At 42.7% G+C, this 13,226-nt stretch overlaps 1 protein-coding gene across 2 annotated transcripts in view; it reads left to right on the forward strand.

Moving 5' to 3' along the window:
- MTF1 (metal regulatory transcription factor 1) overlaps positions 1-13,226 on the forward strand; it is a 39,638-nt gene that overhangs the window by 17,781 nt on the left and 8,631 nt on the right. For both annotated transcript variants that reach the window (XM_006077560.3, XM_025289051.2), the window contains exons 4-7: positions 734-865; positions 3,445-3,518; positions 3,972-4,108; positions 7,121-7,198. In XM_006077560.3, the coding sequence (XP_006077622.1) occupies positions 734-865; positions 3,445-3,518; positions 3,972-4,108; positions 7,121-7,198 (421 nt within the window). The remainder of the gene's footprint in view (positions 1-733; positions 866-3,444; positions 3,519-3,971; positions 4,109-7,120; positions 7,199-13,226) is intronic.

Here is a 13,226-nt window from a genome sequence, read left to right on the forward strand (position 1 = left end):
GGCAGCCGCGCTCAGCTGCTGACAGTTCCTCAGAGGAGCTGTTACTTAAACATGGACACATCCTGGATCGGTTACAGTCAGAGAAGCTTTGTGTCTGGATTTGTATCTCCCGGAATGACATCCCGGCCTGAGGATTTTAGTAGTTGGTATGGAATAATATCTCCTGTTGGCTCAGGAGCTTGGTATTAAGGATTCTTTGATTTCCTTCCCAGCCTCAACTTGAAGATTAACTTTTTTCTACCCCCAAGAAGTGGGGAGTGGTCTACTCATTAGCCCTTTCTCTTTTCTACCGTTTATATCAGGAGACTTATATTAGTCTTCAGCACTGGCTATCACATAGCAAATATAATAGCTAACATGGCGGGCTCCAGTCCATAGGATCACAAAGAAGTGGACACAGCTGAGCACGCACACCTAAAAAGCACTCACTGCATGATAGGCGGTGTCCTGTGTGCTGCAAAGGCAACGGAAGCAGAGAGGTTTTGTAACTGGGTCAAGATCCCCTTCTGGTAGAGGAGACCAGAATTTGAGTCCCAGGCAGCCTGGCTTCAGGGTCACACTCACACCACTCTGCTGTATAATTGTTTGAATTTCTCTTTGAGCACAAAATGTTGATATTAGTGTATTATGACTGTAGAATTCTTATGTGCTTGACCTTGATGCACATTAAGCTGGCGTGGGAAAGCTCTGGCATGCATTATGACAAAGGGGATTTCTATGGGGTATCTTGCAGGCTGAAAGCACATCAGAGGCTTCACACAGGGAAGACGTTTAACTGTGAATCTGAAGGCTGCAGCAAGTACTTCACCACACTCAGTGATCTGAGGAAGCACATTCGAACCCATACAGGAGAAAAGCCATTTCGGTGGGTCTTGCTGTTTTCTGTTTATCACTGACCAGGTTTCAGGGGGGTGTCTTGATGTACTCTAGTATTTTTCAGAATGGGAAGGAAATTCCCTTTGCTAGTTCTCTGGGCAGTGTTTGCTCTCCCCAGGATAGCTATAAACTACTGCAGACTGAGGGAGGGGTGATGGGGTCCAAGAGCGTCTCCACCTGCTCTGTGGTTGGTGGCTTCTCTGCCTTATTCTTTCCCTTTACTTTTACGAAGCGTTTACTGAAACTCCCTCATCAGTACTAGAGAAATGCTAACATGTAGGCTCTCCTCCTGAGAACCTTAGTTTGCTGTGGTGGAAAAGAACAGGTAACCAGACAGTATGAGAATGAGATTCTGAGCACAGGGGCAAGGATACCTTCCTAAGAAGAGGTGAGAAAGGAAGGAGGGAATGAGGGGCAAAGACACTTAAGCTAGTGGTGCAAGAATTGATTTTTTTTGTTTGTTTTTTAATCACTTGTTTGGTTGTTGCTTTGTAATATGTCATATGTACATACAAACATTATAGAAGCATCTTTTTTTTAAAAAGTAATTAATTTATGTTAATTGGAGGCTAATTACTTTACATTATTGTAGTGGTGTTTGCTATACATTGACATGAATCAGCCATGGGTGTACATGTGTTCCCCGTCCTGAACCCCCCTCCCACCTCCCTCCCCATCCCATCCCTCAGGGTCATCCCAGTGCACCAGCCCTGGGCACCTGCCTCATTCATCGAACCTGGACTGGCGATCTGTTTCACATATGATAATATACGTGTTTCAATGCTCTTCTCTCAAATCATCCTACCCTCGCCTTCTCCCACAGAGTCCACAAATCTGTTCTTTACATCTGTGTCTCTTTTGCTGTCTCTCATATAGGGTCATCATTACCATCTTTCTAAATTCCATATATATGCATTAATATACTGTATTGGTGTTTTTCTTTCTGACTTACTTCACTCTGTATAATAGGCTCCAGTTTCACCCACCTCATTAGAACTGATTCAAATGCGTTCTTTTTAATAGCTGAGTAATATTCCATTGTGTATATGTACCACAGCTTTCTTATCCATTTGTCTGCTGATGGACATCTAGGTTGCTTCCATGTCCTAGCTATTGTAAACAGTGCTAGGAGCATCCATTTTTATCTATAGATTTCCATTTATATATATATGTGAACACACTTATATATTTAATTGATATATGTATAAATATAAGCTTGAAGGAAGGAGTTGTATCATCTAATTTCTCCTGTGCTCACAGCATATAGTGTGGTTCTGGGCATTCAGCAGGGATTGAAAAACAACTTTGGAGTGATTATATGATGTTTTTAATGAGGTAACCAGTTTGTAAGGATTCGTCCTAAATATAACGTATCTATATATTACTGAAAACTGCCTATAAACATGTTTCTGAATTTAGGCAGGAGGGATTGCTGTTACATTCATGGCATTAAATATGCTGCCTTTCTATTCTCAAATCACTCATCTTGTTAGGACACCTAAAAATCGGAACATCTTCAGGGATAGTCAACTCTTAAACACCAATTAAAAGGAAGTGTGTTTTTTAAGAATTACAGATACATTTCTGAGTCATGGCCCCTCTAAAGGCAAGAATGTTTGGATCCTAGTTGGTTACTCCCCAGCTGCTGTGAAGCTTAGGTTGCTTTTTTCCCCATAGGGCTATCAAGGGGATTCTGATTTCTCTTCAATTACACGTGTTTTTGTCATGATTAAAACTGCTAATTTTTCTTGAATTTTAGATGGGGCTTTAGATGGAATGATTTTATGTACTTAAAAAGTAAAATGCTTTAGAGAAGCTTTCTATTTAAAGAAATAAAATATTTTGGCTTATAAGTATATGCATTCATTCATGTAAATAGTGACCGAATGCCTGCTATGTGCAAGAACTATAGCAGATGTGAAGAACTACATGGACCCTGCCCTCAAAGGAATTGCAGTCTAGGAGAAGAGATAACAAATGTATGCACACAGAGATAAAATAAGATTGGGAATGACAGGTGCCATAAAAGTAGCATGTAGATAAATGCCCTTGGAGTCCTAAGGAGGGAAGTATTACCTCTAGTTTTAGTTATCAAAGTAAAAGAGAAAAGTTCTCTGAAGATGACCGATAATCACATTGTAGCCAGTGTATTCTAACTGATTTTGCTCTTTGTATTTCGGGCCCTGTGCCTATGTGAAAGCCTCTGTACCCATCACTGATATTCCTTATGTTTCATTTGCCACAGTAGATTTTCCATATGCATTCTCATTGTCAATAGAATTCTGTTGTGTCATTCATCAAAAGGCTTTTATTGTTAGGGCTCTCAGCATGTGCCTTACCTGTAGGACGAGAAACACGTTTCCTGGGCCAGCCTCTCCCTCTGATCCCAGATTTGTCACCTTACTTTTCCAGGGACCTGTCATCATTCCCACCTGTAAAACCCGTTTTGTCGATCTGATCATAGTGTTCTGAGCAGTTTTAATTTATGTTTGTATTTACAAGAGATATTAAAGATGAAGGTCGATTAGCTAATGACTGCTATCCTTTCTGCTTAAACAACTTCCTTAGGTGTGATCATGATGGCTGTGGAAAAGCATTTGCAGCAAGCCACCACCTTAAAACTCACGTCCGTACACATACTGGTGAGCTTAGGCTAATGTTTATCTTTTAACCTTCGTTGAGCCAGTAAATACGTGTGTTTCCATCGAGGCCGGTACAGCTTTGTGGAGAGAGCAAGTCTAATCAGTTGGCCTTCACCTATAATGTTTGAGTTCCTCTCAGATGTTAAAAAGAATCTAAAGACTGGACTCAGGAGCTTAACCTTAAGAAATAAAACCAATTCAGAGATACTCAGTAAAGAATCTGAGGGGAGAAAGAAACTAGCTTCTCTTTTAACTTCCTAGGAGCAGGCCATTCTCAGTGCTTTGCTCTCTATTAAATTGTAGGACTGGGATGATTAATTTGTGGGTGATTGATCCAGTGTATTACTTGAACCCTCATTAGCATATTTACTTCTCTATGTTAGGGGAAAGTAGATGTCTCAATCCAGTGAAATGATTTTATGGTGAAATTAACACCTCTTTTCGTTCTTGCAGGTGAAAGACCCTTTTTCTGCCCCAGTAATGGCTGTGAGAAAACATTCAGCACTCAATACAGTCTCAAAAGTCACATGAAAGGTCACGATAACAAAGGAAACTCATACAGTGCACTTCTAAATCACAGTGGATCAGAGGTGCGGAGTGTTTTGTCTCTCGTTTTGATCTGGGCACCATAGAACAGCGACAGGTGTTTGTGTCTCAAAATAAAAGGTTAAAATGCCTTCTCTCTAAATCTGTTAGCGAGAGAGAAGAATCAGTGTCAAGATCCACATCTTTGTGAGGGGGTGGCAGAAGCCAGAAATTTCACCAGGCCCCCTGTGCGTCAGCCCCTGATTCGGCTCGGCCTCCCCTCCGTCAGGTCTGGTGGAAGAGGTGTCTTGGAACCAGAGGTCTCAGAATGGCTACCAGGGTCGGCCAGGTGCTCTCAAAGGGTGTTATTTTCCCATTCTTGTCATGTAAAATGGTACATTTGAACTTGAGTTTGGGACACGATTTAATGATTTGCTTCACCCTTCCATTAATCCATCGCTGGAGAACCAGGTGGAGTCTGGGGTGGTGGTCCCCTGCCCTTTAGAATTGTCTGCAGACGTGATGGTTTGATAGCCACTGCCTTTAAGGCACTGAACCACAGACAAGCCTCTGCAGAGGTTTAGGTGGTTTTGTTTGTTTTTCTTACCAAGCCCTCTCCTCTGTGGCTTCTTTCCAGAGAGATCCTGGGATAAATTTACTGTTACTACTTCTGATATGGTATTGGGCACTTACCTTATGTCTTTTGCACCCAGAAAGTGAGAACTGTTATTATTTTACTATTTTATAAATAAAGTGGAAGCTCACTGACCCCCTTTAGAATAATAAGATTCTTAAAGTATGTAATATGGTTTTGATTTGGGGAGAGACAGCATGATTCTTTGGTTTCTGATTTTTAAACAGAAAAGGATCCCTTTAAAAGGACTCTTCCTCCTGTGTTTTATTGGTAATAATAACTAATATTTACTGAATGTTTACTGTATGCCAAGTACTGTGCTAAGTTTTCTTCAGTGAATTATCCTGCTTACAAGAGGTCGGTATTATTATTCCCATACCACTGATAGAGAAACCCGAGGTAAGGAGAAATTAAATAACTTGCCTAAGTATCCAAAGCTTGTAATTAGCACCCTTTAGGCAGACCATCTGATTCCAGAGCTTGGTCTTGACCCGCCGCCACCCGCCACCACCCCCCCTCCCGCCCCCAATCATAGGAGGCAAAACAGCATTGGTTGTGAAGAGTCTGAATTCACATCCAAGCTCCACCACTAGACGCATGACCTTAGGCAAATGGCTTCTTTGTGCCTCAGTCTCACTGTCTGTAAAACCAGATAAAAACACTAAGATTTGAGTCTTTGTCCACAAAGCTGCATTTATGAAGTCATGATTCGTTTTCTCAGTTTTGTAACAATCACAGTTTCTCACCAATAGCTTCTGTGCATTGGAGGCCCCAGTGCACAGGGTCCAGACTTCACATCTCTTGGCTGACTGTTAGCTCCCCAGTGGAGCGAATCTGCTCTAGTCTTAGGCTTTCAAAGCTATCAGGATTGCCTTTGAGTCCTAAATTTATATCTCTAGCCCAGATTTCTTCCTGAACTTCAGACATGTATTCAACCTCCTACTTGATGTCTCCACCCAGCTGTCACCTACGTTTCCCAGACCTGACGCGTCCAACCTGTTCCTCCTGCAGTCTTCCACATCTTAGTAAATGGCACCTCTGTTTTTCTACTGGCGCAGACCAAAAATACTGGAGTCATTCTTGACTCCTCTTTTTTTTCCCTCATTCCACACACCCACCAGCATCTATCGGTTCCATCTTTCTAGAATCTGATCTGATTACTTCATTCAAGCCCTTGTCATTGTTGGCCTGGATTCTTGCAATGACCTGCTAAGTGGTTTTCTTAGCACCTTTCCCCTCCCTTCTCCCCACTGATACTCCACCCTGATCTTCCTAAACAATGAGGCAAATGTCTGTTCTCTGCTTATAACCCTTCAGTAGCTTCTTATATCACTTAAGGTAAAAATTAGAATCTTTACAGTGGTCCAGAAAGTCCTAGACACTGTGTCCTGGTCACTTCTCTCTTCATTTACTTCACTTCATTTCACTTGAGCCGCACCATCTGCCTTGTGGTTCCTTGAACTGGGGAAGCCCGCCTTGCCTCCAGGCCTTTGTATGTGCTGTGCCCTCTGCGTGAGTCACTTTCCCCACATGTGTGCATGGCCCATGCCTTCTTCAGGATCTGCTCTAAGGCCACCTTATCTGAGTCCCTTCCTAATCTGATAAAAGAGCATCTCCTCCCCTGGCCTTCTCCACTCCCCTCACTCTCTTATATACTGTATATTTATTTGGTTTTTTGTCTGGCCCCCTGTCTCTGGTGGCAGGGACTTTATTATTGTATCCCTGGGCCTGGAACAGGGCTTTATACATATTAGATGCTCAGTGAGTATTTGTTAAATACGTGCACGAAGCAGAACATACGATGCATGAGGTAAAGTAAGGTGACCACATAAAGTATTTGAATCACAGCTGGCATTCTAGGAATCCAGGATTCTGAGTCGGCCCAGACACGTGTATAGGAATAGCAACCCCTCAGCACCACTCTTAAGTGACAGTCCTGAGATGCCCATGCTGGGGACACAGTGAAGTAATGGAAGATGGACTTTCAGTCAGAAGCACTGGGTCTGTGTTACGTTAATTAGTGATTTTTGGACTGTTTACTGCTAATCTCAGCATTAATTTTCTCATACTTAAAATGGGAATGTGAAATAATACTATGGAGGATTATATTAATAGTAAATGAAGTCACGTAAAATTGCTTTGTCAGTGATAGACCAATTTCACAAATATTATTGATTTCATGTTATTATAGCTTTTGTTACTCTGGAGCCTGAGTCATGAGATAATTCTTAAACTCTACTAACCATGTTTAAGAATATAAACGATTTCTTAAGAATATCAGGATTTTAAAAATTGAAATAATCCAGGTAGCCTTTGTTTTGAATGTTTTTTTATTCTCTAGACATTTGGAATCTTAGGGACGCTGTAATCAAGTGTTTTATTACATAATAGAATACGGTAAATCCCAATTGTTTGTCAATTAGAATTTTTTTTTCTTTCACAGGATACAAATCACTCACTTTGTCTGAGGAATTTAAGCCTTCTGTCCACAGATTCTGAATTTCAAGAAAATTCCAATACAGTAAGTGTACCTGTGATATGGATATTATTAAAATAAATGCAAGAATTGAGCCTCCCTTTGGTGAGAAAATTGAGTGAGGCCAGTCTTGGAAGTCTCTCAGATTGAGTTGTGTTCAATTACTAGCCACTTAGGGTGTTTTGATTTTGTTTCCTGATAAGAGCTCTCATTGGAGAGGTTGTTCTCTCCGACGCATAGTGCCTTTTGGCCCAGATCACTCACTCGATAACCTCCTGCACCAGAAAATAACTTCTTTATTTATTTAGCAAATATTTATTGAGTGCCTACTCCAGTCGGGCATATCAGACCAGCCCTCCCACAGAAAACAACTGTATATGCTGGGCAAAATATGAAGTCAACTACGCGAAGGCACCAGAGAGCAACCCAAACAGGCAGAGGCAACATTTGAACGAAGGGGCCACTTGGAAGATAGCAGTGGCAGTGGATGGTCTCAGGCTTTATGGCTTATCCGTCTCAGAGCAAGCCCAGTTGATACCAAACAAGATGGCTCAGGCTCCGTAAACACGCGCTCTTACTGGAGTGACCACCCGGCGGACAGAGTTCAGGGCTACTGCAGCACCGGGAGAGTTGCGGGGGATGACCTGGAAAGGAGAAAACACACAGGTCGAGTCCCAAGTTCTGTTTGGAGCTGTGTCCAAGCCTCTAGGTGAGCCCTGAACTGTGGGTGTGCGGGGCAGACCCCAAGCAGTCCAGCTGAGGCTAAAGAGCTGGATGAAGCTGCCATCCGCTGCAGGGAAGGCAGAGCTTGGAGTTAGAGCACAGCCGAGTCACTGGCATGTTATAGCACACAACCAAACACTCTTCCAAGGAGTGTAACAGAATCCTGAGTCTCTGCAGCATATCATTTGCAATGTCTAGGGTTATCCAAAATTTGTAAACATAAGACATAGGAGAACATTACCTCTACTCAAGAGAAAAGGTCATTTATGGACTATGGAGACTGACCCCAAGATGAGCCAGATGATAGAATTAGTGGACAGGCATTTATAAGTAGCTCTTAAAATGCTCAAGCATATTAAGGATTGCTTGTAATAATTTAATAAATAGGAACTCTTAGCAGAGAAATAGAAACTATAAAAAAATGTGCCAAATGGGAATTCTGGAATTGAAAATATATCAAAATTTAAAAATCCACCAAATGGGCTCAACAGCAGACTGGAAATAACAGAAGAAAGACTCAGTTGAACTGAAGAGACATGAATAGAAATTAACCAATCTGAAGCCCCCCGCCCCCCCCAAAAAAAGCACTTTGTATGATTGTTTGGCATATTCACATTTCAGAGCTGATGCTCTAAGAGTACTGGGCCAAGATTGCCCTCTAAACCACACGGGGTAAGATTTCTGGGCATAATGTCTCCTTAATATCAGAGATCATGGGAAATGGTTGAGGTATTCACTCCCTGACTGGGACTTAACAAATGACTGAGGAGCTTTCTGGAGCCCTGACGTCACCAGGTGAGGAACCATATGAGGGGACATTGAGAACTTGTGAAAAAGGAAAGCATTTTCTATCCATAATTTACAACAGCAAGAGAGAGCCCTGTTTTTCTCCCCTGGGATCAAATTATATGTTGTGTCCTTGTCTTCCAGTGTTTAGTCTTTCAGACTAAGACCAAAGTTCCTTGAATAGGATGGATTTTGCCTTGCCTGCTTTAAAAGAAATGATAATGAGTTGTTAAAATTAAATGATATATTTTTATGAGATCATCATTTTCCAGGTTCCTGGGCAGCCTACATGTTTCTGTGTGTCCTGGGTGTGAATTTGAGCTGAAGCTCTGAGGAACGGCCCACTGGGCCTGTTGGCCCCTGAGCCTCAGGATCCATCCTGTTCCCAAACAGCTCAGTGTTCTCATGTCTCTCGCTCCAGGCCACAGAGGCTCAACCTGTTCTTCGCTCCTAACTTGAGGGGGTGGTTCCAACTCTCTCTGCCCCCAGGATTATTGCCCTGAAGCCTGGCAGTGGCTGAGTCAGTCCCTTTGGCACTTACCTTTTTTAATTAAAAAAAAAAACCAACCTGTTTATGGAGGTATAATATACATACAGAAAAGTACACCTGTCATAAATGTGCAGCTTGATGAGTCATCACAGTTCATCATATTCCTGTAACTGTCGCAGGAGGGAAAGTGTGGGGACAAGAGGATGGTCACATCTGAGTCCCTGGGACAGCCACCAAGTGTAGGTTCTTGGCTTTGTGCACGAAGGAATTCAAGAGTGAGCCATAGTAGAGTGAAAGAAGGGCTCTTCAGGGAGGAAACTCTTCAGGGAGTACTCAAGAGTGTGGATCATTTCGGAAGGCAAGAGAGGCCCAAGAGGCAGCAGGGTATCAGGCCGTCAGAATTTATAGGGGTGGGTAATTACATAGGCTAATGAGTAGGAGGAGTATTCCAGCTATCTTGGGGAAAGGGTGGGGATTTCCAGGAATTGGGCCACTGCCCACTGTTTGACCTTTATGGAAGACAACTCATGGCCATTTTCGACCTAGTTATTTGTAATCACTTTATGCTGTGTCCTCAGGCCATGCCACTGGGCTTCCCTGGTGGCTCAGCAGGGAAGAATCTGCCTGGGAATGCAGGAGACACAGGTTCCATCCCTGGGTCAGGAAGATCCTCTGGAGAAGGAAATGACAACCCACTACAGTATTCTTGCCTGGGAAATCCCATGGACAGAAGAGCCTGGTGGGCTACAGTTCCACAGGGTCGCAAAAGAGTTGGACACAACTGAGTGACTAAACAACAACAGGCCATGATATTCTTTTAAAGGTTGTGCCCTGCCCCTTCCTGTGTCGTAACCAGCATGCAAATAAACAAGTAGAATATTCCCAACACCCTAGAAACCCCCATCAGGTCCCTTAACAGCCGTTACCTCTTCCTAAGGATAACCACTATCTTGGCTTCTCACAACCTAAGATGAATTTTGCCTGTTTTTATGTTTTCTATAATTTGAATGTGGCCTATACTCATTTCTCCTGGCTTCTTTCTTGCAACATTTTGTTTGAGGAATTAATCCATGTTATTGCATAAAATAATATATAGATTATTTGTTCTCATTGTTGAACAGTTATTCAGTTTTAGTTCAGTCGCTCAGTTGTGTCCGAGTCTTTGCGACCCCATGAACCACAGCATGCCAGGCCTCCCTGTCCATCACCAACTCCCGGAGTTCACCCAAACCCATGTCCATTGTGTCGGTGATACCATCCAACCGTCTCATCCTCTGTCGTCCCCTTCTCCTCCTGCCCTCAATCTTTCCCAGCATCAGGGACTTTTCAAATTAGTCAGCTCTTCGCATCAGGTGGCCAAAGTATTGGAGTTTCAGCCTCAACATCAGTCCTTCCAATGAACACCCAGGACTGATCTCCTTTAGGATGGACTGGTTGGACCTCCTTGTAGTCCAAGGGACTCTCAAGAGTCTGCTCCAACACCACAGTTCAAAAGCATCAATTCTTTGGCGCTCAGCTTTCTTCACAGTCCAACTCTCACATCCATACATGACCACTGGAAAAACCATAGCCTTGACTAGATGGACCTTTGTTGACAAAGTAATGTCTCTGCTTCTTAATATGCTAGGTTGGTCAAAACTTTCCTTCCAAGGAGTAAGTGTCTTTTAATTTCATGGCTGCAGTCACCATCTGCAGTGATTTTGGAGCCCAAAATAAATTTTAGAGCCACTATTTCCACTGTTTCCCCATCTGTCTGCCATGAAGTAATGGGACTGGATGCCATGATCTTTGTTTTCTGAATGTTGAGCTTTAAGCCAACTTTTTCACTTTCCTCTTTCACTTTCATTAAGAGCCTCTTTAGTTCTTCTTTACAATTGTGTCATCTGCATTCTGAGGTTATTGATATTTCTCCCAGCAATCTTGATTCCAGCTTGTGCTTCTTCCAGCCTAGCATTTCTCATGATGTACTCTGCATATAAGTTAAATAAGTAGGGTGACAATATACCACCTTAACATACTCCTTTTCCTACTTGGAACCAGTCTGTGGTTCCATGTCCAGTTCTAACTGTTGCTTCCTGACCTGCATACAGGTTTCTCAAGAGACGGGTCAGGTGGTCTGGTATTCCCATCTCTTGAAGGATTTTCCACAGTTCATTGTGATCCACACAGTCAAAGGCTTTGGCATAGTCAATAAAGGAGAGATAGATGTTTTTCTGGAACTCTCTTGCTTTTTCAATGATCCAGCAGATGTTGGCAATTTGATCTCTGGTTCCTCTGCCTTTTCTAAAACCAGCTTGAACATCTGGAAGTTAATGGTTCATGTATTGCTGAAGCCTGGCTTGGAGAATTTTGAGCATTACTTTACTAGCGTGTGAGATGAGTGTGATTGTGCGGTAGTTTGAGCATTCTTTGGCATTGCCTTTCTTTGGGATTGGAATGAAAACTGACCTTTTCCAGTCCTGTGGCCACTGCTGAGTTTTCCAAATTTGCTGGCATATTGAGTGCAGCACTTTCACAGCATCATCTTTCAGGATTTGAAATAGCTCAACTGGAATTCCATAACCTCCACTAGCTTTGTTCATAGTGATGCTTCCTAAGGCCCATTTGACTTCACATTCCAGGATGTCTGGCTCTAGGTGAGTGATCACACCATTTTGGTTATCTGAGTCGTGAAGATCTTTTTTTGTACAGTTCTTCTGTGTATTCTTGCCACCTCTTCTTAATATCTTCTGCTTCTGTTAGGTCCATACCATTTGTCTCCTTTATCGAGCCCATCTTTGCATGAAATGTTCCCTTGGTATCTCTAGTTTTCTTGAAGAGATCTCTAGTCTTTCCCATTCTGTTGTTTTTCTCTATTTCTTTGCACTGATCGCTGAGGAAGGCTTTCTTATCTCTCCTTGATATTCGGGTGTTTGCTATGACCAGTGCATTCTTTTGGCAGAACTCTATTAGCCTTTGCCTTGCTTCTTTCTGTACTCCCAGGTCAAATTTGCCTGTTACTCCAGGTGTTTCTTGACTTCCTACTTTTGCATTCCAGTCCCCTATAATGAAAAGGACATCTTTTTGGGGTGTTAGTTCCAGAAGGTCTTGTAGGTCTTCATAGAACTGTTCAACTTCAGCTTCTTCAGCATTACTGGTTGGGGCACAGACTTGGATTACCATGATATTGAATGCTTTGCCTTGGGAACGAACAGAGATCATTCTGTCCTTTTTGAGATTGTATCCAAGTACTGCATTTTGGACTCTTTTGTTGACTATGATGGCTATGCCATTTATGCTAAGGGATTCCTGCCCACAGTAGGAGATATAATGGTCATCTGAGTTAAATTCACCCATTCCAGTCCATCTTAGTTCGCTGATTCCTAGAATGTCGATGTTCACTCTTGTCATCTCCTGTTTGACCACTTCCAATTTGCCTTGATTCATGGACCTAACATTCCAGGTTCCTGTGCAATTTTGCTTTTTACAGCATCGAACCTTGCTTTTATCACCAGTCCCATCCACAGCTGGGTGTTGTTTTGCTTTGGCTCCATCCCTTCATTCTTTCTGGACTTATTTCTCCACTGATCTCCAATAGCATATTGGGCACCTACCGACCTGGGGAGTTCATCTTTCAGTGTCCTGTCTTTTTGCCTTTTCATACTGTTCATGGGGTTCTCAAGGCAAGAATACTGAAGTGGTTTGCCATTCCCTTCTCCAGTGGACCACATTCTGTCAGACCTCTCCACCATGACCCGCCCATCTTGGGTGGCCCCACAGGGCATGGCTTAGTTTCACTGAGTTAGACAAGCTGTGGTTCATGTGATCAGATTGGCTAGTTGTCTGTGATTGTGGTTTCAGTCTGTCTGCCCTCTGATGCCCTCTCTCAGCACCTACCATCTTACTTGGGTTTCTCTTACCTTGGATGTGGGGTATCTCTTCACGGCTGCTCCAGCAAAGCGCCTAAAGCGTTGTTACACTAAATGAATATAAGAGTATGTTCTGTCTCCCGCCCTTGGGCGTTTGGAAAGTTTCTAGTTTGGAGCTGTTACAGTAGTACTGCTGTGAAAATTCTTGTACATCATCTTCTGAAGT

Source organism: Bubalus bubalis, chromosome 6 (assembly GCF_019923935.1).
Source record: "Bubalus bubalis isolate 160015118507 breed Murrah chromosome 6, NDDB_SH_1, whole genome shotgun sequence".
NCBI lineage: Eukaryota > Metazoa > Chordata > Mammalia > Artiodactyla > Bovidae > Bubalus > Bubalus bubalis.